Source organism: Pongo pygmaeus, chromosome 1 (genome assembly GCF_028885625.2).
Source record: "Pongo pygmaeus isolate AG05252 chromosome 1, NHGRI_mPonPyg2-v2.0_pri, whole genome shotgun sequence".
In the NCBI taxonomy this organism is placed as follows: Eukaryota; Metazoa; Chordata; class Mammalia; order Primates; family Hominidae; genus Pongo; species Pongo pygmaeus.
The window spans coordinates 109,930,400-109,954,322 of NC_072373.2; the positions used below are offsets into that span (position 1 = coordinate 109,930,400).

The 23,923-nt window shown below is 49.8% G+C and overlaps 1 protein-coding gene across 1 annotated transcript in view; it reads right to left on the reverse strand.

Moving 5' to 3' along the window:
- Positions 1 to 2,551: 2,551 nt before the first annotated feature.
- Positions 2,552 to 23,923, reverse strand: part of PHGDH (phosphoglycerate dehydrogenase) — a 34,181-nt gene continuing 12,809 nt past the window's right edge. The window contains exons 3-12 of the mRNA XM_054454517.2: positions 23,258 to 23,323; positions 19,822 to 19,876; positions 19,625 to 19,723; positions 11,981 to 12,113; positions 11,304 to 11,452; positions 9,482 to 9,634; positions 6,230 to 6,362; positions 4,856 to 4,986; positions 3,725 to 3,962; positions 2,552 to 2,881 (exon numbers count right to left, since the gene is read on the reverse strand). Of these exons, the coding sequence (XP_054310492.1) occupies positions 2,727 to 2,881; positions 3,725 to 3,962; positions 4,856 to 4,986; positions 6,230 to 6,362; positions 9,482 to 9,634; positions 11,304 to 11,452; positions 11,981 to 12,113; positions 19,625 to 19,723; positions 19,822 to 19,876; positions 23,258 to 23,323 (1,312 nt within the window). The 3' untranslated portion in view covers positions 2,552 to 2,726. The remainder of the gene's footprint in view (positions 2,882 to 3,724; positions 3,963 to 4,855; positions 4,987 to 6,229; positions 6,363 to 9,481; positions 9,635 to 11,303; positions 11,453 to 11,980; positions 12,114 to 19,624; positions 19,724 to 19,821; positions 19,877 to 23,257; positions 23,324 to 23,923) is intronic.

Here is a 23,923-nt window from a genome sequence, read left to right on the forward strand (position 1 = left end):
TGATACACTCATTCAAACGGGAATACTCAACATGTGATGTTAAAACTGATGCAAAGGATGGCCCCGCCACTGACCATGAGACAAGCCCAAGCTCTAGGGGGACACACTGATCACATCTTCAGGAGTCAGCACGTTGAGGCAGATTCTGCGTGTGGCCCAGCTTTTGCCCTGCCTCCACCCTGAGCTCACAGCCAGCCTTCTGCTTCCCAGCCAGTGTGCACAAGAATGAACTTCTACTCTAAAGGGGCAGTGAAGAGATGCCACATACCACAGAGAACATGAGGGAGTCCATGGCACCCTCCCTGTAGCACTAGCTGGATTTTTCAAAAATTTCATTGTATATATTTGAGGGATAGAACATGATGTGGTAAGAGATATATATGTAGTAAAATGGTTACTGTAATGGAACAAATTAACATATTCATTATTTTACAAAGTTACCCATCCCCTTGCCACCACGGCAAGAGCAGCTGCAATCTAGGAAAAATCGTCAGTACAATATACTGCTATTAACTATAGTCCTCATGTTGTACATTAGATCTTTTGACTTACTCACCCTATGTATTTTCTACTTTACATTCTTTGACCTGTATCTCCCTAGACACCCCCTCAACTACTTTTCTAGTCCCTGTGTCAATATATTTGACCTCTTTTTTTGGGGGGGATTCCACATATAAGTGAATATGTGCAATAATTTTCTTTTTGTGTCTGGCCTATTTACTTAGTCATCAGGGAAATGCAAATCAAAACCACAGTGAGATACCACCTCACACCTGTTAAGATGGCTATTACCAAAAAGACAAGAGATAGGAAGTGTTGGTAAAGATGTGGAGAAAAGGAGAAACTTTCTAGACTGTTGATGGGAATGTAAATTGATGCAGCTATTATGAAGAATATTACAGTTTCCTAAAGAAAGCAGCTGAATTTTACAACGAATCCTGCCCTTTAAGTTTGGGAGAGGTTATGTGGCTAGCCATGGGACACGTGATACCATGAGATCGTCCCATGCCCTCTTTCATGACCCAGTCTAGGAAGACATTTTGAGATGCTCAAGTAATCCGGGTTTCTAGTACTGTTCCGAAGACCTTAGTGCACAGAACATGATTTGTTTAGGGGCTTATGAGGAAGGAGGCTGAGAGGCTAAACGTTGAGCTCAATTTTTAACTGAATTTTTAACTTCATAAATTTCAGCCTGTTTTTCTACCCATCAGTGCACTCAAGTGACCTCAGTGGATGCCATGTGAGGCACAGGCATTTTTCCATTTGGAGATAATGGGTTGTCTGATGTCAGGACACCCAGTGTCTAGATCTGGCTGAACATAATTGCAATGAGGTCATGTAGAGAACTATTTGGTTCATGGGGTTGGTTCTATGTAAAGGATTGAGACCTGCCTGTCTGCTCTCAGACTAGCATAGGATGAAGAAACCAACATTCACCAAGTGCTCCTGGCACTTCCCATAAGTCACTGTTTAATCCAGTAAATTCTCATTGCAGTTCTGTGAGAGGCACCATTAGCCCTCCCACAGATGAGGAAACAAAGGACTAGGATAATTAAACACTGAGTTCCCGGTCAGACAGCTGTCCAGAGTTGACCATGACATTCACAACCAGGCCCATTCCCTTCAAGGTGAGCTACAGCAAGGCCAACCCCTCTGAGTTCACTGCAGACACTAACACGGCCCTTACTGCTGGAGTTCTTATTGACGCCTAGCTCCATCACAAAACTAAGGAGGTCAGAGTGCTGAACTAGCCCCTGCCAGTGCCAAGCAGCTGCCCTGTGTCAAGCTTTCTTAGCCAGGCCAGGAATCTCAGAAACAGACACTATTGGGCACACAGTAAGAATGGATCATCCCTTATTAATGGGGAAAAAAATTCCCTGAAGTCAATCTTTTGGGTAGAATGCTGTTCAGCTGTTATTTTGCATGAAAATCATCTTTCAAAAAAAAGTGACATGTTCACCAACCCACACTGAACTTGCTTTGTGAACTTGCCAAATAGTCTCATACCCCCATAATTTTACACTTTCTTTCCCTTATGAAATCCTTCTAAACATCTCCTGAGACACCAATATCCTCAGCTCAAATTACTTCCTCCTGTGGACTCAAGAGAATTTCCTATACGCCTCTGTTGTAGCATCACTCACTGCTTCCAGTGACCTCTGCATGCTCTGTCCCTCTCACCAGACTTCTATGGAAAAAGGGTCAGGTTTGAATTCTCCTCTTAAAGTAAAGCACCTAGCCCAGTGCCTGGTACATAATGCTGGGCTTGTGTGTTGAATCTTACTTATTAATGTGCATGTATATTCCCAGATGGAGGGGGTCTGAAATACCGTAGCACTGTGAAATACTTTGTTCCTGTAAAAGTGCCTCTGAGTAACCTTCGACAGACAAGAGAGGGATCATCTTCAAAGAACTCAACCAAGCCATTTGCTCATCCCAATCTTCCCCCACACCCGCTCCGCTCCCGCAGTCTGAACCAAACCCTACGTCTGCCTTTGGACGCCCTCTGGTGGCGCTTTAGGATAATGACCACACAAAGGCGCAGAAGGAGTTGGGGGTAGGCTCTTTATTAGACGGTTATTGCTGTACTACAGGGTCAGAGTGCGGTGTAAGCAGTGTCAGAGGCCCGCGTTCAGCCCAAGAATGTGGATTTTCTCTCCCTATTGATCACAGTGGGTAGGTTTCTTCAGAAAAGCCCCAGAGGCGGGGACCAGTGAGCCCCAAGGTTAGAAGTGGAACTGGAAGGCTTCGGTCGCATGCTGCTTCCACGCTTCCAGGCTGGGCAGCAAGGAGGAGATGCCCATGACGTGCCAGGTCTCCCCATCTGACACCAGTGAAGTCTGATAGGACAGCAGCCGCACGCCTGCCTCTGCCAGGAGGCCTGGAAATAGAAGAAACTCCTGGTTGGCACAGGGGATAGGGGAAAAAGGAGCGAGGGATTGGGAGCAGAGTCAGAAGTTCTAAGCTTCTGTGATCAAAGGTGCAATGAGCGGATGATGGTCTCAGAATCAAAGAGCTGAGATGGGAGAGCAACAGGGCATCTGCTCAGCTTCCATGGATATTCCTGACTCTCTGGGAACACAGTGATCATCAGCTGTAGCTCTTGACTTTCTGATTGCCAGTTTTATCCAGCCAACAGCAAGGGAGAAAAGCAGGAAAGTTCCCTTGGGCAGCCAGCAAGAATGGTGAAATTAGGCCCTTCAGGGTTTGAAGGCACACCCTCCGCCAAACATGGACGTGTGCCAAAACCCCTAGCAGCCCAAGCCCCAGCTGACTGGGGCAGGTCCAAGATGCCCACCATGGCTGAAGGCTTTGTAGGTTTTGCTGCAGCTGCGCTGGCCACCAGGGACAGCCATAGGGCCAGCAGGCAGGAGTAAGAAACCTGCACTGAATGTCCCTGAGCTCCTGGGCTATGGCTCCACAAGCTGGTCCAGTGTACCTAACATGGCGAGCTGAGGACCTACAGCTGGGCAGGAATAGAGGCTATGGCCCCACCCCTGCCATGCTGCTCTGTGACCCTGGATAAGGCACTTTCCCTCTTTGAACTGAGTATCCACTCCCTGAAGGTTCTGAAAACTGGCATGACAGACCCTCTGTATGGTGCAGATCCAGAGACACCCTGGGACATGAAGAGGGGCTAAAGGAAGGTGAGTAGAGTTGAGTTCCAGGGCAGATCCCACCCCAGCCTCAAGGACACCAGCCAGCCCTACAGGGCCCTCCTCACCAATCATGGTAGGCAGCATTGCAGGGTCAGAGGTCTGAGTCCGGAATAGGAGCAGGGGCAGGTCCCTGCGGAGAGGCACTTCTGGCCTGAAGACAGCTCCATTGAGCCCCTGCAGTACAGGTGTAGTGCCCTGGACCAAGCCCACAGCCTGGTAAGGGGCGCCTGCCAGGGCCACGGCCAGGAGGCATTCCCCGAAGCCTTGCTCCCCTGGTGCAGCAGGGCTGTGGGAGGTGGTGACCTGTGTGGAGAAGGCAAGGCGACAGTTACTCTTCCTGGCTGCACCACGTCCACCCTCCTCTCTTGGCCAAATCACCCATTGGTAGGATGTAGGGCTCCAGCCTGGATAATGTGCTCAGTAATTCAGAACCAGAAGGGAGAGGGCAAATGGGCCAAGCTGTGTGCCCTTTGGCATCAGCTTCCTGGAACAGCCAATGATCTCCTTAAAGGGAGGGCAAAGAGATCTGCCAGGCACAGGCGAAGGCTTGGAGGAAAACAGGGAGCAAAGAAAAGGAGGGAGGCAGGGCTGTGAGGAGACTCCACTCTGGTCCCTCCTGCTCTGACACAGCTTCCTGCACAGCATCAGTGGCATGACTGAGATGCAGGAGTGGAGGGGAGCAGAAGGGTGAGGACACGGCAGCTCTACTGCCTATCCCTTCTGCCAGCTCCCACTGGCTGAGCAACAGGCTTTGAAACAGACTTTGATCTAAACAGGGAACCAGAGGGGAAGGCGCCAATGGGAAGCCGTGCGAGGCAGTAGGACGTGCCGCTTGCTCCGGGTGCTACGGCATGAGGAGCCCTGAGGGGAGTTAGGCAGAGTCAAACACGGCCTGGCAGCCATGTCGGGCAGAGCCAAACACACTGGCTCGTCATTTTCTTTGGCTGTGAAATGGGGACACTGCCACTGCCTCCATTCCCACAGCACTCATACACAAAGCAGTGCCATTAGCAACACTCGGGGCCAGGCAGTGTCTTCATTTTGCAGATGAAGAAACTGCAGCTACCCCTCACAGGTAGACAGGCCGATGCAAGGCTGGCACCTAGGCCTCCGCTCAGCGAACGGGCTCTGGAAATGTTGGGGAGAAGACTAGTGCTGACAGGGATGGGGAGGCAGCGTGGGGGAGAGGGGCGCACATTGAGGCCAGCCTCTTTCACCAGCAGCTTGGCGTTCACCAAGTTCACATCCGCCTGCTTGGAAGCCTCTTTCAGGAGGCCGACAATGACTGCGGGGCTTAGGCAATTCCCAGCATTCTTCAGGGATGTTCCTGGGGACAGAGAGAAGCTACCATGAGGTCACTGTTTGTTGAGCACCACAGGAGGGGGCAGGAAGCCACTGGCACCTAGCTCTGGACTATGGGCTCCTCGCTGCCCTGGGGACCCCAAGAGCAGCCTTCCCCAGGCAGGTCCACTCGCCCTTCAGTGGGCTCAGAGGAGGCATAATCTGGGCCCAAGCCGGGAAACCCAGGATGCTTTAACCACCCTGAGAAACTCCTGTCCAAAACTCAGCTCAACTCCACTCCGCTCCCCAACCCTGCACCTGGCTTGGCCATCCTGGCCTACCTATTATTCTCCCAGGGGACACTGGAAAATTCCCTACTCTTACCCCTCCATGGCACTCAGAGCCTTGCCAGCCTCAGGAAATCAAAGCAGGAAGAAGTAACCGAAGCAACCGCTGCCCAGCTCCCTGCCTTGTTTCCTTCAGCGCTTGGACACCCAGGCCAGTGGGACCCCCTGGCTCTGCCCTTCCCTGGTATTGTCAATGCCTGGGGTTTAGCTGCCCTCACCCTGCAATCTCTTCCCAACTGTGAGACACCCAAGAGTCCATGGGGAAAGATAACCTCTACAGGGTTAAGGAAACTGGAGCCCTCCTTGGTCACTCAACCACATCCGCACAGTACTGGATCCACTGCAAAGGTGGCCACAGCCCACTCAGCAGCCCGAGGGGTGGACAGAGGGCACTGTTCTCATTCCCACTCCACGGCTGAGCAAACACTCTCGAGGGCTGTCAGACGGCCCAAGGTACCACCTTGGCAAGTTACAGAGCACAAAGTGTCCTCACCGTCTCCTGGCTCATCTGCCCGTAACTCTCACTTTACAAGTGAAGAATCCAAGCCTCAGAAGGGAGAGTCACACAGCAGGCAAGAGACAGGGCCAAAAACCAGAATCCAGCATCCTGTTGCTTTATTAGGGCCTCCCTCCAGCCATCCTATAACCTCTCGCATGAAACTCTCTCTCGTAGAAGTCTCTCTTGCACCCAAAATATCTAGGTCTTAAAAATGCTACATAAACATGATTTATGAATATTCAGTACATCTTTCCAACGACTTCTTTTAACCCCTCCCTTTACCACCCTCCCACCAGTAGTAAGGGAGCTACACTCAGGGCAGGGTCCAAGCCACCCCACTGCCTCTCACTAACCCTGTGTCCTGTAGCAGATACACCCAGCAGGGCAGATCCCATACTCCCTCATCCCCTCCTCCCGCTCCCTCTGTAAGGTCCCCAGCTCACCCTGTGTTATCACCTGGATGGTCCCTTTGGGGGACCCAGCCCAGGCTCGCATCAGTGTCCCCAGAGCTTCTGCCAGACCAATCCAAGGCTTGGTGTGTGGAGAGAAGGCACTGGTAAGGGCCTGGGCATTCACCTGCAGAGGATGGAGGAGCGGGGCTGTGGTCAGGAAGAGGCATGGCAGATCCTGAATCAAGATCTGGCTGCCAAGACCCAGCTCTACAAGAAAGACAGTATAGGGTCCCTCCTGCCTGGTGGGTGCCTGGTGGGTGACAACTTCCATCAGCCACTAACAACAGGACAAGGACTTGTTCCTACAAATGAAGAAAGCTGTAGAGCCAGAAATGGACACAGAAGGCCACAACCACTCAAAATTGTTCCTTTCAGCATACTGTGTCTGCCCCAGCCTTCTCCATGGGAGACTTGTTATTTCTGCACTGGGGAAGGGATTGGACAGCACAATAAAGGTGAGTCTTTGACACAGAACATACGGGAGTCGCAGATAACTTGGATAAGGAGTGACGGGTCTTCTCTGGCAGTCCCAACTTGCCTTCATTTTTATTTTCTATCTAGAATTTTTTTAAGTGTTTACATTGTCACTAAACACTACGATCAATTATCACAAAGTTTTGATGATCATGCTTCAAATATCAACGCATGCGAAGTCCACTGTGAGGCATGCTGTGACACTGAGGGGACACAAGCCCCATATCCCCCAAAAGTTATTAAGTCTAGGACCTGGCTGGCTGCCCCCTGCCCCACCCAGGGGCCTGATAACAGAACCAGCTTGTTCTGGGCCAAAATTTCAATTCCATTTTGTGGTTCAAAATGCTGTGGTTCTGAGTTAGGCATCTGGCCACTCTTATTGAGATAACCTGGAAAGTCAACCATCTCAGAAAGATGCAAATCAAACAGGCAGCTACAAGATGTAATTAGAAGGAAACACAGATGCTTCTCTTTCTGTTTTCGTAAAGATATCATTGGAAGAATTTTTTTTTTTAAACAGAGAAAGAATCATGGTATTGGAAATGACTGCTGAGGCTGGGCTTCATGGGAGCCTCTCCAGTGTGGGGGGCGGCAGGTCTGCAGGCTTCCTGCTGCAGGACCCCTGGATCCTCTCCAAGGGGTCACAGACGAGAAGGGCGGCGGGGTGGAGCAGTTAGCTGCTGGGAGGAGACTTGGAGCACCATGCTGCCACTGCTGGGGCTGAGGGCCTGCAGCAGCAGAGGAAAGTCCAACTAAGAGGGCCCATAAGGCAGGCACCTCGGCACATCTCTCTGTCTTCTGTGTGGGCCTGCAGAGCCCAAGCCCGGGGAGGTGTCCATCACAGGGCTCCCGAGTAAAAGTAGGATTCTCAGTCTTCCCTGGTGGAGAGGTGGGAGAATTCCAGGGAGGAGTCAGGCACTTTTGGACACCAACCTGACCCTAATGTTATTCTGTGTCTGAGGTTAGAACAGAATTGAACTGGGGAAAATGCAGGAAAGAATTAGGAAAATATATTTCTTATGTGACAAAAATGTCTGTTTTTCCAAATGGCTACTATAAGACTATTTGCTGATGTGGGTGAACAGTTCAATTTGCTAAGGGTAGTTATTTTGACCCACAGGTTTCACCTCTTAAGATGGGGACATTGTGTGGTCCATTTGATGGAACCCTGTGTCCTGCAGCAGCTACACCCAGCAGGGCAGAGCCCATACAACCCTCACCCCCTCCTCCCCGTCTCTCTGCAAGGTCCCCCTCCCTCCCCCACCCCCTCCCTCTGCAAGAGCTTACATTAAGGAGTCCCTTTCAGGAAAACCTCTGGAATGTCACTGCTACCTAATGGTAATGGCAATAAATCGCAAGGCTGCGATGGGGAAGGCAGACAGCTGCTTTCTGAGAAGGCTGAAAGGGTAAAACCCTGAAGCCCAGATTGGCTGGCAATGGTGATGAGCTCAAACCTCAGCCTGGGAAATGAGCAGCATCCCCTGGGAGGAATGAACCTGCTCAGAGGCCGACCAGCTGCACGATGAGTGAAGTGTGCTCTGCTCTGAGGAGCCCACACAGCATAGAGCATAGAGGATGCAGACAGGTCAGAGTCTCTGCTGACCTCCTCGCATGCTGCTGGTCATAGCCCTGCTGACTTCCATGGACTGTGTGGGGCTGCTGGGCAGCAGTAGGCACCCTTCTTTCCTCAGGATGGAGGGGGCAGAGAGGCCTGGAGGGCTGGGCTCTCAATCCAGAGGTGGGAGGGCAGAACCAAAATCCCTGTCTCTCCTGCCACAGTGCTGTCCTCACCAGCGAAAATTGCCCAGCTGAGGGTCAGCCAGGACAACCGAGAACACCCAGCCCATTTTCCTGACCCTTTGACTCCATGGCCTGGGCCCACCCACACAAGCTGCAGAGACGCTTAAGTCATGTTTTTTTGTCCTCAGGGAACTTAGAATTTAGGTTAAGTAGAAAGATTAGGGGGAAAAAAAACACCCCATGGAACCGAACCTTAATAACAAGAAAGAACATGGTTCTCAGAATTGAGAAGGGGCTGGAAAGGCCAAGCAAGACTTCATCCGGAGGCAGCAAACCCCTGGAAGGAGAGCTAAGCCTCCCACATGCACCTGTGTCTCCCAAGAGCTATGACAATGTCTGGTACCCAGGGAACTTAAGGAATATCCACAGACTGAATGAATGAGACAGGACTTGAAGTGTAAGCCAGGTTAAGCTCGTAGGAGACGCGCATGCCAGGAAGGGCTTGATGGAAGCAAAGACAAGAAGTGGGAGTCTTATGCCATGATTTGGGGAAAGCAAGGGGGTCAGCCAGCATGGAGGGCTCATTTGGGAGTGGGTAGGGCAGGCTGTCAAGGCAGGGTCTGGGGAGCTTACAGGGTGCGAACTTTCTACATGGCTGCCCCCAACCACATCCCCACCTGCTGCGTCCAGCTGGCACCCAAGCAGCACTCCTTCACTCCCACGGCATGTGGAGAACAAAGGAGCCTTTCTCTAGAGGCGGGGCCTGGGAAGGGCCACAATCTCTGTAGCAAGACTACAATATAACAGGCCTGAACCAGGGTCTCTGCTGCCAAGGCCTCTGCTATCAAGGCTGGAGACGGGAGGCTCCCGCCCACCCACTCCAGAGAGTGCTGACTCAAGCAGATTTCCCTTATCTTCAGGTCCCAGGGCTGAATCTGTTCACCCACGCTGCCACCAGCCCCTACAAGATGCCTTCCTTCCTCTCCTCCCTCTGACACCTGGCCCCCAGCCCCAGGTGGTGATACTTACAACCCCCGTGAGAGATTTCCCCTTCACCATGTCCACAAACTGAACAGCAATTTCCTCCCCACAGCGGCTCTGCGCCTCCTTGGTGCTGGCACCCAGGTGGGGACAGCTGATGACATTCTCATGGTCTACCAAGGCCCGGTCCCGTGGCGGCTCCTGCCCAGAAAGAGATACCTCTAGGTTGGCTGCCATGGACTGGTCACACCCTCTTGGGCCACCCCAGGCAACAGGAAAGTTGGAGGGAAGGCAGTCAGGAGTTCTGGTGCCTTCCACTTCTATTTTATCAGGGTGGTCACTGGACTCAATAATGGGCTTCCACATGAATGTTCCATCTCAGCAGAGTGGACACAGCAGAAAGTGTGAACCAGATTCAAATCTCACCTTCACCACTTAACCACCTAGGTGCCTTGGGGGTGAACCTTGATCTAAGCCTCAGTTTCTTTATCTGTGAAATGGGTTGATCCTATCTCCCTCATAACATTACTGTGGGGATTATGCACCTTTAACATGGGAGGCTCTCGACCAATGGGAGCTACTGTTGTTGTTGTTACTGGGCTTTTCCCTGAAACTCACCCCCCTGCATCCATGCAGCACTTGCTGTCGATGTGCCTTGCTGGACTTTTAGCACAGTGTCCAGCTCTTCCAAGACACTCCACGCAGGTAACTGCATCTTGGCTCTCATCAGGACATGTTGCCCATCTGTGGCACCTCCGCCCCACCCTCCAGTGTCTTTTCCACCCTTCTGTTCACTGAGAAGATTGCCCTTGGGAATGTTATTTAGGCATCTTCCGGCCATTTTCCTCAGGGCTCTGTTGGTCCCATTGAATTTTGACCATTTAACCCTGTGAGTCCTGGCCACATGTAACCATGTAACCCTGTGAGTCCCGGCCACATGTAACCATGTAAGTACCACCAGCAAGTGGTACAAGGATGCTGAAGAGAGCAGGAGAAGGTGCTGTGTTAGGGAGGATGGTGCTACAAAGATGGACAAGGCTTGCCCTGCCTTCAGGGGGCTTATGATCTAAGAGTTGAGAAAGATGACCAAGGTTACAAACCAAAAGGCACTGTGTGCCCTGGGCTGGGAGTACACAGTGAGTGCCACAGGGGCTCAGAGAGGGCTAGTGACCTTCCAAGGACACACAGCTAGTAAACTGCAAACCCAACTACCTAATCCAAAGTCCATGTCCTTTCCCCTTCCTCATCAGGGGAAGCTCCAATGTTGGGGACAGGATCTTTCAGGAGAGGAGCCAACAAGATTCAAGTGCAAATGCACTCTTCCCTACTGGATCTGGTGTGAGGCTGAGCCTCTGCTCCAGCTGGGAAAGCAGCTCACCCCGAGGACCCTGAGGGAATACTGCCAGTATCCTTTGGCTTCTGTCCACCCAGGAAGAGAAGAAGGAAAAAGGAATGACCATGAACAGTGGAAAGGACATTTTCTTGGCAATGGGACTGCACTTCCATCAGGGTACCTCAACTATACACTAAAGCCCCCTCTCTCCCTGCTCCAGACCCTCAACCGCAGAACTGATTTGTGGCTCTATCTTTGTCAATATGTTAGCAGTCTGAGAAGCCTGGAACCAGGAACTGGGTCCCCTTTAAAGCTTGAGTTTCGCAGAAAACCACACAGCTGCCTCCATACCAGGCTCCGCAAGGACTCCTCAAACCACAAAGGTGTGTTTTTGGCAACACAGTTTTCTCCTTTTACCATGGATGAAAGAGACAATAAGCTAGAGGCCTTCTGTAAAACGCCAGGCTTTCCCTGCCATGGGCCTCTCTGCTCCCTATCTCTCCCCTCCTCCTGACGCTGAGGCTGCCAGGCACTTACTTCCGTAAACACGTCCAGTGCAGCCCCGGCACACTGGCCAGACTGCAGGGCCCGGAGCAGGGCGCCTTCGTCCACGATCCCTCCACGGGCACAGTTCACCACACGCACCCCCTTCTTGCACTGGGCAAAGGTGTTGTCATTCAGCAAGCCTGGAAGAAAGAGAAGCATCTTCCTGCTGGGACAGCACCAGGATCCCCACGCTCATCCCTGGCTTCCAGAGGTCTTCCCTTTCCTTGAGCCAGCTCTTTCCCAGAGCCTCTCTCCTGCTGGACGGCAGCCTCTTTGCTCTCATCTCTTCCTCCTCAGATGCTCTGGGGCAGGAGTCCCTGTTACGGATCTGGGCCAGACTCAGTTTAGAAACATCTTAGAAATTCTTGAGATATTACTGTTTCAAGTGGGTCTGGGAATCAGAAAGCCCTGCAGGGGCTGCAGAAAGCATCCACGAGGATCACTGGTCATCCCTGTGCCCAGCTCACCTAGACCCTAAGCACTTCTAGCTGGCTCACCCTCCCCTATCCAATGTATGGGTGTCTAACAAAACACCAGGCTCTGCAGGACCCAGGTGGACCTCTCCCCACAGCTGGTTACCACTGTCTGGGGAAGGCCCAGATGGAGGCCCCATTTGTTAACTGGTCTGTGGCTTCTGTGACCAATCCACAATGTAAGGACACACCTACCTGTCGTGGAGGGCAGGAGAGGAGTGTGCACAGTGATGAAATCACAGAGAGGCCAGATCTCCTCCAGGGGCAGCTGCTGAACACCAAAGGAGGCCGAGACCTCTGGGGAAATGATGGGGTCATACCCTATAGTCTGGTTGGAAGCAAGAGAGAGGGAGGAAGTGCCATTCTTAATTATTAGTAGTGTTATTCTTAAGAATGGCAAACATTTTTTGAGCATTTACCATATACTAACTACCATGCTCAGCTTAATTAATTCTCCAGGTAATTTACCATACACTAAGTACCATGTTCCACATACTAAGTACTATTTACCATATACTAAGTACCATGCTCAGCTTAATTAATTCTCATGACCACACAATGATGCTGGGACTGTTCTTGTCTGCCTGAGAGCTGAGGGAAGCAGGGCTTCCACAACGAGGAGGGGCACAGCCAGAGCTCAAAAGAAGGTGCATCTGCCTCCATGCTGTGACCACACACAGATGCAACAATAGCTCATGTATGTCTGGACAAGGTGGAGCTTGGAAGTCCTTAGAAAGCAGGGAGTCCTGAGGGAGGGAGGGCACTCATGTGGGGAGCGGACAGCCAGGAAAGGGAGGAGGAGAAATGGCAGCTGCAGCTGGAGGGTCCAGTCCAGCAAACAGGTGCATCAGGTACTAAAAGAGAGTGAGCAGAAGCGAAGGAGGAGGACAACAGGGGTACAAGGCAGGACCCAGAGCGGGAGCAAGACTGCATGCCCTCTAAATCAGGAAGCCTGACCTGTGTCCTCCCCCAGTCACTGCCCACTGTGTGGAAAGGTACAGGTCAGTTCCCCTGGACCTGGGTCCTCAACCCTAAATAAAGGAGCTGGGCAGATGATTGCAGCCATCTCTCACTCTCACATTCAACCACTGGGAATTATTTGAAGAGAAATCCCCCTTAATCCCGAGAGAGAATGTAAAGAGTGAGCCCAGGATTAGACAAAAACAAAGAATACACAGCATAGTACTTTAACAGCAGTTGTCTCCGGGTAGTGGAATTATTTTTCTCCTTTTTGCTTTCCTGTGCTTTCAAGTTCTCTACTACATTATTCATAAATTACTTTTGAAATTAGGGATACAGTATAGATACTTTAGAACATAATGGGAAAGATGGGTGCCATGGCTCATGCCTATAATCCCAGCACTTTGGGAGGCTAAGGCAGGAGGATCATTTGACCCCAGGAGTCAGAGACTAGCTGGGGCAACATAGTGAGACCCCACCTCTACAAAAAATTTAAAAAATTAGCCAAGTTTGATGGCATGCACCTGTGCCACTCAGAAGGCTGAGGTAGGAGGAACACTTGGGCCTAGGAGGTTGAGGCTGCAGTGAGCCAAGATTGTGCCACTGCACTCCAGCCTGGGTGACAGAACAAGTTGTCTCAGAAAAAAAAAATAAAACAAAATAAAAAAGAACATAATAGGAAAGAGGACTTCAAATTCAGTAATTCTAGGGCAGAAGCTAAAATGGTTATGATTAAGGTGAAGCCTCTGGATCCCTTTTTTCATCATTAGCCTTGTGGAATAAGGAAAGCCAAGTGGCCCCACACCAACCATCAGGCAGGTTTTGGGGAAAGATGCTGCCTCTCCCACGCCCTATAAGAACCTCCAGCTCAGAACGCTGGTGGTCTTTTTCAGACACTGCTGCTCCCCTCAGCTGTAACCTACTCATTTCTGGTGGGGAGGAGAAAGTGTCCAGGGGAGGAGACAGGATCCCTGCCATCGTTGTCACAAGTCTTCTTTGTCTGCTGGCCCTGAGGCCGGCCAGAACAATGGCCCTGTTCATCTCTAATCCAGATGTATTTTTTTTCTCATATGGAGTGGGGAGAGGAAGGGAACACCAATAGAGATCACAAGGTCCAGCCTGACTGACGTCTACTCCATGCTCAGGAGCCAAGAACAACCTGGGGGCTGGCGGGAGGAAGGACCCTGCAGATTGAACCTGGCCCCCTCCACAGACAGGTGCCTGGGGCTGGAGGGAGGGGGTTGGGGAGAGGAGCAGGTGAGCATCTTCCTCAGGGGTCAGTGAAGCACTGACTCAGCTTCCTTCTTTCACAGAGAGTGTCTCATTTATCTGCAGATGACTGCAGGGAAGGAATCTGGCTGAGCAAACCTCTGTTCTCATTTTCCACTTTGAGATAACCAGTGCAGAGAAGAGCTGAACTCAGCTGGGGGTTGGGGTTTCGACACTAGGAGACAATGTTGAGGGGATGGAAAGGGTGACAACAGGCCCAGGACACACGTGCCTGTCAGGGTCCTGGTGTGCCCTGGAAAGGGTCAGATGTCCTAATATACAGACATTGGAGCACCTCTGGGTACACACCATTCAAAGACTACTCCCGGAGAGAAGCCTTGGGGAGAAATATGAAGGGGTTCCCTCACCTCAATCCCAGCCCCAGGGCAGACTCCTGATGTTGAGGCAACAGAGGAAGCCTCACTTTCTAAGCAGGACTCCAGGGCAGCTGGTGGCTCCTACCTGCCTGAGGTCACAGAAGGCAGCCCTGAGAGGCTGGTATGCTGGCTGCAGGGCCTTGCTGGCTCAGCAGAGCAGAGGAGAGCAAGGAGGCCTCCCAGTTAAAGAGGCTCTGAAGAACTCTCACTGTCACGTGCTCTCTCTGCCCCACAGCTGAATTTTTAGTTTAGCATTGGAACTCTCCCTACCACGGCAATGAAATCTTAAACAGAGACCCAAATATAAAAACAGGTCAATTCAAAGCTGCAGAGGTGAAGGCTCAATGTGCCACCACCCACTGTCTCCCTGGGCCCCTCCTTGCTCCCACCTGTGTCCCTAAGGCACCTTGCCAGAACCCGAGGCTCTGAATTTGAGAATCACTGCTCTGGGCAGTAAGCATTCCAGGTAACACACTGAGACAGGAGCTGCCCATCCTGGAGAGTGTCTGTCCTTGGAATAGCTAAGCATACTGGCATGGCACAGGGACTGTTTACCTACAATGGATCATGAATAAAGTCAAGTGGTACTGGGCAAAGAATGCCAGCCTGGAAGGCTGAGCCGGAATTCACCAGTTCATAGTCGCATTATCTTCAGCATATCATAGAACCTTCCTGAGCCTCAGTTTCCTTATCTGTAAACCTGGGATAATAATTCTGACCCTGCAGAGTCATTTCGAGCACAGGAACCTACACAGTAGACCTCAGCAAACATTAGCTGGACCTGAAAAAATCAGTGATAACTGGTGCCTCAGGTTCAACATCCATCCCTCTGGGCTAAAGTTGGATTCATCACAATGCTGGCTACAAATAAACTGTTAAGAGATGCTTGTCTGTTCCCTCAAGGAAAACCTTGATAATAAAGCACAAGGCTCGCTTCTTGATTGGTTTGTGCCTCTTAACACATTCTAAGGAACACACCAGCATGAATGAGCTGAGTCTCTGAGGTCACGACCTGTTATTCAGCAACACTATTGAGAAAAAGTCTCTCGCAGACAGAACAGTATAGAGCATAAGACCTGTATGACTCAGACCACAAGCAGGCTGCAGGCTGGTCAGGCCACAGCGTAAGGAATGTCACCTCCCTTGCTCCGGAAGCCATACTTCTTTTAATGCTGCCAAATGTCAGGTTACCTTTTCTATCAGCTATGCCACTGATAACCACACTGCTCTTTTGTAAACCAAAGCCCTGCTCCCCCAGAAAAGCTTTTGACAAATGCTTCTACATCTAAAACTTGTCTAGCTGCTTTTTGGACCCACAAGTAGGGTGCAGAAATGTATTCTAGCTAAGTTTCCTGTGAGGGTGCCCAACCATTCTAGCCTTCATATGTCTTTTCGGACCTGATTCTGCATCCTTAAGTATTAACTACCTCTCCTTGCTTCCTGCCATCCACAAATGACACATGGTTCAGGCTGTTGATGAGAATCGTGGGCAAGGTGGAGCACTATTGCATACAATCTCCCTCCAAACTGAGGTGGCCCATTCCGCAACAGCACCAAGCACTAATCCCTTCAATAGCACCAAGCTCAAGGGGCTCCATCTGAACCCCGAGGGAATCATGAAAGATGTCCTACCAAAGTCCACATCTATACACAATCTAAATGCCCATCATTGAGAGAATGGCCAAATAAAAAGCAATTTATCTGCACAATAAAATTCCACACAACTGTTTAAAAATATGCTAGATTTAGTTGTTCTGAGATAAACATTTTTTTTCTTAACATCACGAACAATATTCCATTCTTTGCAGCCAAAGAATCCATCCACAGGCATGGAACTGTATGCATTCTGTGAAAATACATAGAAAAGTCTCGGATGACATGCTAAACTGATGTTTACCGTGAGGAGACTAGGGTTCAGATGGTAATCAAGTATAGCCTTGTCCATGTTTTAATTTATATGAGAATGCATTCCTTTATTACATGATTAAAACATAACTTTGAATAGTCCGGGTATATGACATCTAGGGATTTCCATACTCTACCAGTTTAATAATGGTTTCCAAAGACAGAATGAGGCTAGTATGAAATAACTTGTGTTTAATAAACACTTATCCTCGTTTCCTGTCTGGATGCTTATACATGTCTTTCACAATATGTTCAAGAATCTTCCTTTCCCTTTAGAAAATCTTGTTCTCCAAGACCACTAGAACTGGTGAGCTCTCCGCCCTGAGACAAAATTCATCCAGATTCAAAAGTATGATAATGACGTGGTCGAGGTAAGCAGCTGAGCACGAGCAGAGGCCACTTAGACTCTCCGGAATGCTGAGGTCCAGGCAGCTCCGGAGGGGTTGAGGTGGGAGGCAGAATGATCCAAGCTATGTTTCAGGGGTTGACAAAGAGCACGTTCTGGAAGCAAGACAGTTAAGAATGACCCTCCAGAGACATCTGGACAGAAGAAATGCAAAGTGAAGGCACTGGCACCCTCCACACCGTGCTGGGAATGGGAATAAAACATTCAGTGGGTGACCTGCTCTGAGGTACAGATTAACACTGAAATGAGCAGGCTGTAGACATCTCTTTCAATCAAACACATGCCCGAGAGGTGTCAGCCATTTCCTGACACTGATGCTCAAGGTCCCAGATACCCATGCACCTCTTGGAAGCAGCCCAGGGTAGAGAGTTGGGCAGTGCCAGATGGACAGACAAGCTTACCTAGCACCTCAATCATTCAGGAATGAGGTGGGGCTTTTCATCTGGTTTAAGTCACTGCCGAAGTCTCCATGATGAAGAATATTGCTGAGCCAGGAATTTGATGTGTAGTGGTGCCACGGAGAAGGAAGGCCCAGGGAAGGGGAGTCATGGGGAAGAGGACCCCCTGGGGAAGGGGGCAGGAGCCTTGGAATGGCCACTGGTCTGGAGCCTGTCTCCCAGTTACTGCTTCATCAATGAAATGCTCACCCATTTGGCTATGAGTGCTCTTAGTTTTACTTAACTCCTGATCTCTGCCTTTTAGATCAAAATTCTCCATGGACTAAACCTTGACCCTTGATCCCTTACAAAAGAGGATGGAGGAGAGAGTGCTCTTTGTGGCTTATGGCATCCCACCATCCCTGCACAGAGGGCAAGGCTGTGGTTTGTTTACATGATCAATGATCCTGCTGGGCTACATCCACCTCTCTCAGCAGTCCAGGGATCAAGAATACACCTGGCCCTTCTCAGTGCAGAGGCTTATGAAAGATATCTGGCTGACTTAAATAAATAAGATGGGGAGTGGAGGCAGGAGGGAGAGGATAATATTCAATGTGTACAATGGGATGCTCACCAGGCTCTAGGCTACTGTCCATTTGCTATGAGTCCTTAGGCATAAGCTTACAAATTCTAGATGTCAATGTAAAATTAAGGGTTAATCTATTAAAATCCCTTCTAACTCTAAGAAGGTAGGAGGAATGTAGAAAAAGGGAGAGTTCCGTAGCAGCTCTATGTAAACTTTTCTAGATCTGACATGATCTGGTTGTCAAAACTAATTTCCTAATGTTTAAAGACTTCCTGGCTGCAGTTTGACCCTATAATCCCTGTAATTCCCTAAAACAGAAAGTGAACAGAGAGATGTCCCATAGTAGCCTTAGTGGGTTCATCTCTTTGGCCTATCTGGGAAGCCCTGCAGATCCCCTCTCTTAACTGAATTGTCTCTCTCATTTGCAGGGTCTCCTGGATTAGCCCAAGTGGGTGGCACTGCTACTGACTGCAACCCTCTGGTTGCTAAGGGAGTAGCCAGAAGCCTACTGAGCTCCCAGAGTAGGAAAAGGCAGAGACCTGGGGGAAGACAGGAGATAGGTGTGATTTCTGAGACCGGTGTGAGGTCTTCCAGCCACCATAGGCTCTACAATCATATCATAGTGTACATACAAGCACTTTTAAATCTTTTCTGAAATATGGAGGGAAACTGGAAGGACAGATGGACAATGGATGTAAGGCTCTACTGTGAGGCCATAAACTTGTTCCTGTTTTCTAAATTATCACAGGAAAGCAGACACAACAAAAGCAGGAAGGAAAGAAAGACTGGGCAGGACACAAGCACCCTCCCTGTGAGGCAGGATAGGTAATCAAGGAAGTGCAGCAACCTTGGTGATCCTACAGTCAACACAATAAGCCTTGGCATTCATATTATAACTGAGCTCATTCAAGCAAAGCTATCTTCAGTAGGGAACTTCCCATCTAGACAACCTGTGCACTTTGATTTTTCCTGTCCTCAAACTGACCCCCTGCTCATTATAATAGTAAAAAACATACTCCTGGGTGGAGATTTAAGATGCTAATAAGACATGTGCCAAATGAACAAGCATGTACAGCTACTACTCATGTGTACCCAGAGGACCACCCAAAACATGCTTACTAGTAACAGCTCTTCCCACCTCCTTATGAATAATCATGTAAAACTCCCATAAAGGGAGTTCTCCAGCAATAATCAACACTGCCTCATTCGTTTTTGTTTTTGTTTTTGTGTTTTAAGACGGAGTCTCGCTCTGTCGCCCAGGCTGGAATGCAGTGGCATGATCTCGGCTCACTGCAAGCTCCGCCTCCCGGGTTCATGCCATTCTCCTGCCTCATCCTCCCAAGTAGCTGGGACTACAGGCGCCCGCCACCACGCCTGGCTAATTTTTTTTTTTTTTAGTAGAGATGCGGTTTCACCATGTTAGCCAGGATGGTCTTGATCTCCTGACCTCGTGATCCGCCTGCCTCGGCCTCCCAAAGTGCTGGATTACAGGCATGAGCCACCGCACCTGGCCAACACTGCCTCATTCTTATGAGCAGCCCACCCTGAGTTCTCTCTCTCTCAAGGTGTAGTGTCTACTCTGCACTTAACTTTCAAAATATTCTTTTTCCTTTGCAACAAACTCCTCAATGCTGCACCGTGTCTCCTGTTTAAATTCTTTTAAACTAAGAAGACAAGAACCAAGGTCTCAAAACAGCCATCAACACCTGGTTCACTGGGACTCAGGGCTATTCACTCACCAGAGAGCTAAAGGACCCCCACCAAATATTTCCAGCTTTTGAGTCCAGATCAGCAGGCCAGTGTTCTCTCCCTCCTTGGCTTTAACGCTTATTTAGATGGGGGCTCCAAGAGAGGGTCAGACCTTCCTAGAACAAAGCTTCTGGCTTCTGCCCAGACATGCTGCCTTTCCCAAAATTGCTGCAGAAAGTCCCACATCACAGGGTTCCAGCAACATCTTACCTTCATCCCAAAGGACTGCATCCGGGTAGCTACCTCTCTCCCAATCCTGCCCAGGCCAAGAATTCCCAGGGTCTTTCCATTCAGCTCTGTTCCCATGAACTGCAACCAAACGGGCAAAAGGAAAGAAGCTGAAGTCAGCAACATGAGTGGACCCTGGGCCCTGAGCCCAGGTGGGGCGAGTCAAGGCCGCTGCTCACCTTCTTCCGCTCCCATTTGCCATCCTTCATCGAAGCCGTCGCCTGGGGAATCTGCCTGCAAGGATAGACACAGGTTCAGAGGGTCCATTCGGACTCCCGCCAGCCCAGGAAGGAGATGCAACATCAGGTTTGCACAGTCACTGCCCATGACAGCCACTTCCCCAAGAACTGGGTCTGGGGGTTCAGGTTTAGGAACACTGATGGGGGATAAAGGGAAAACAGAAGAGGGAAACCCTTGGCAAGATCTGACTTAGAAAGCCTGGGATTTCTGTGACCAGCCAGGCATCTGGGAGGAGGTATGGATTCCACCTCAGCCACTGAGGCATCAACCAGAGTGAGTTTTTTACTTGAAGCGATCGCCAATCCTCCAGGGTCTGTAGGGATAACTGAGTGGGGTACTGGGCAACTCTGATGACATCAAGTACTCCAGAAGCTCAAGGAATTATTTTCATCTTCCTATCTCATCCAGCACCATAACCTATGACGTCTTCTACTATTATGAAGAGGACACCTAATTACCTGTGCTTCCTTGACAGTTTCTTAACCCCGAGGGTCTTAGACTAGTCTGGACCCTCGAGTGGGTGGGTGGATGCCAAAGCCCAGACACTTCCATTCTGTCCTGAATGCATGGTCCCAACATTTTTCAACATCCACACCACCTTCCTGTCCCACCACCACCAACACACACACACACTCTTCACAGCCTGTCTCCTCCTGTTAGTTCAGATGGAAGTCTGAGTCTATGTCTGTGTTTTCTGGAGGAGACAGAGGAAGTGGCAATTAGGGCAACATTAGAGGTTAAAGGGCAATATATGTCCTGTGGGCGTGGGTCATCAACACATCTCTGGAGGCAAAAAAGGAAGAAATGAGAAACAATGTTTAAGGAGCACTTTCTCTATTTTAGACATCCTAAAAGAAATGTTTAGACACACATTAACTCCTCTAACATTCACAGCTGCACGGAGGGAGGCACTGGGGGTTAAACAGTTCTCCCCAGATCACCCAACTGGAGGCACTTGAACAGATTCAAAGCCAGCAAAGTCAACCCCAGCACGGCCAGCCTCCTGAGTACTTAAATGTAGGCCTTTAACCTGATGCCAAAAACCTCAGAGTGAGCGAGTGTGCAAAAAGAGAAAGCTCAAGCTGCTACTTCCGTGCTTTCACTTCACTAACTTCTAACACAAAAACATTCTCTCATCTCTACACATCACTAGGACATTGATCTCCATCTGAGGGTAAGGCTGAAGGTGGAATCTGTCCTCCTCCATCACAGAGGTGCACGATCTTATGGGTAAACTCAGAAGAACTTCAGTACCAAGCCACATGGGGGACAAGCTGCATTCACCTCACTGCTCTGACCCATCAGGCAGGTAATAAGGACAGGGACTTGCCTTGAGGAAATGCTTCTTGGGAAAGCTTGCCTGATAAAATGCCTTTGACCTAGTGAGATAGAGCCCCACCTGGCCCCTCTCTCCTCTCCCTCACATCCTATTTTCTTCCCACCAGACTCCACAGTGCTATCTAAGATGTATGCATGCGACACCATAGAACACAAGAAATCCCTAACCCTTTTCTCTGGCTGCTGCCCCCAGCTGATCATGGAGCCTCTCCAGGTTTCAACACTTTGGAATCCTCATCAGGCCAGACTGGAGAGGACTCTAATGTGGGCGAGGGGCCTCACAATAATTAAATGGTTGCTGGCCTGACTTACTAGAGGAGGAGATGGTAAAGCAGGCAAAAATGGTGAAACCTACATTTGTTGATTCTCTCCTTCCTTCCTCTCTGTGCGCTGTTCTTCTGCACCTCAGGAGCCCCCCCCATCTGCTCAAAGTCCCTACTGTGAGGCCAGGCCACGCCTGCTCTCCACCCACATTGCCCAACCCTGTAGAGTCTACATACAGCACCCACACTCTCCTACTGTCCTCCCTGCTAGGAAGTCTGATGAAACGAACACATTCCTTCCCAATAGGGTATGCGTATTTCCTAGTTTTGATGTATTTTTGATGAGTGAGGTCATGGTGAGAGGTTGACAATGGGGAGCTTCTTTTAAACCACAGTACTTCACTGATTCCTTTAAACAAAGCTTGTCCTGGAAAAGGAGGGAAAGTATTGCTGGCTCCCAATCCTTTCCTTCTACCTCCAGAAAAAATGTGAAGTAATTAATTAGAAAGCCACATTGAGATCTTTTCCCTTACTCAAAAAAAAAAAAAAAAAAAATCCCTGAAGGTAATAGCTAAAGTGAAACCAGGGCGCCAGGCTTCTGTACTTCTCCAGGGGGACAGACACTCAGCCTAGATGTTCTGGGAGAACTTGGCTGCCAGCTTGGGGGCCCCTTCTAGGCTGAGACCCTACTGCTGTGTAAGCTATCCCTGTTTCTCCTTTCCCCCCACTGCCTCCCTTCACCTACCAGTGAATATCAGTGAATACCAGAGAGCTCAGATGGAAACTGTAGGGAGGAGTTAGAGCTGAGGTAAACTCTCCCAGATCCTCCTCCAGCAGGAGGGAAAGCAGGTCTTGCCATGGGAAAAGTAATTTCTTGGTCCTGGAAGGTTTCAGGCCTGAGTAGAGAAACAAGGAGTCTTTGATGCCTAGGTCCCCTGGTTTAGGGAATCCATGGAGCTTCAAAGGGACCTAGAACAACTTCCCGCCCTGTTTATTGGGAGCCTTGTTCTTCCCCTTGACCACATAAATGCTTGAATTGCCTGTTCAACAGAAGTGCTCCATGCAATCAGTTTTGCCAAATTACTAACCAACACACTGAGACTCAAGGACATTCTATGCCATATCCATTTGATTTCTAGGCTGCCCCATCCACTCAAGAGGCCTGGAACTCCTGCTAGAAGAGCAAGAGTCTTGCCTATTTGCGTTCCATTGCGTTATGAACCTACAGGAACACACAAGGACCCTAAAGCAGGTTCTTATTCCATTCTATTACAATACAGATTTGTAAGGGCAGTGACAGAGATAAGCCCTGAGGGCCAGGGGAATCAGTGAGGGACATAGCCTAGCTGGAAAAGCCAGAGAGCTTCTTGGATAAATTCATACTGAAGCTTAATCTTGAAAAGTAAGCAGAGGGTACCTAGACACTGTCCATACCCTGCTGCCTGGAGCATCCTTCCTTGTTATCTCCAGGCAGTGGGGTATGGAGAACATTTGCAAGAGTTGGAGGCTAGAGAAGGCAGAGTGTCTGCAGCACGGAGACTAGAACATGAGTAAAGAGAAGTGCACCTTTGTGCACTAGGGATCCTGTGTAATGAATGTTGAATAGAGGACCTGATGGCCTTAAAGGTTCTTTGCAGTCTGCATGTCACCTTCTTAGCAGTCTGCACGTCGCTGAGATGAAATGTTTCTAAGTTTTTCTGGGTCCGTTTGCTTGGCAAGTGGTAATAATTGGCATATCGGAGAGACTAGCTTTGCTGAGAAGTCAGGGACTTACCTGGCCAGGCACATGATCATCCCACAGGTGAGTTCTGCGGCACTGAGGCTGTTCCCATTGGGCGTGCTAAAGATCAAAAAAAGGGTGACATCAATGGGCACAGACCCAGTATTCCCACTCCTTCCCCAAGAGAAAACCTTGAGTGTAGGCTGTGCTCTCTCACTCCTGCTCCATGAACTGACCACGCTACTGTCCAGAGTTCTCTGATGTACTCTTGCCCTAAGCCAAGGGCTGGAAAGAAACCCCCTTCCCCTGGCTTTATGTTTCCCTGCAGAGGGAGCTCCATTAGAGAAACGTATCTGGCTTCTCTCTACCCAAACACTCCTCCCAAGGCAGAGAAGTGTCTCACATGATCAGATTTGTGTGTGGTTCAGCCCTTTTCTTTCTCCTATTTCAGGATCTACTTGCCTCCAGAAAGCACAAATTCCCTGCTGCTCCTGCCATTGATCTTACCAAGGTCTGAGTCTCTCAAATTCAGGGCTCAGCCCATTGCCTACATATCTTCATCAAGTTACCCAACCTGGCTTTTTTTTTTTTTTTTTTTTTTGACAAGGCCTCGCTCTGTCACCCAGGCTGGAGTACACTGGCATGATCACAGCTCACTGCAGCCTTGACTTCCCAGGGCTCAAGCGATCCTTCCAGCTCAACCTTCTCAGTAGCTGAGAC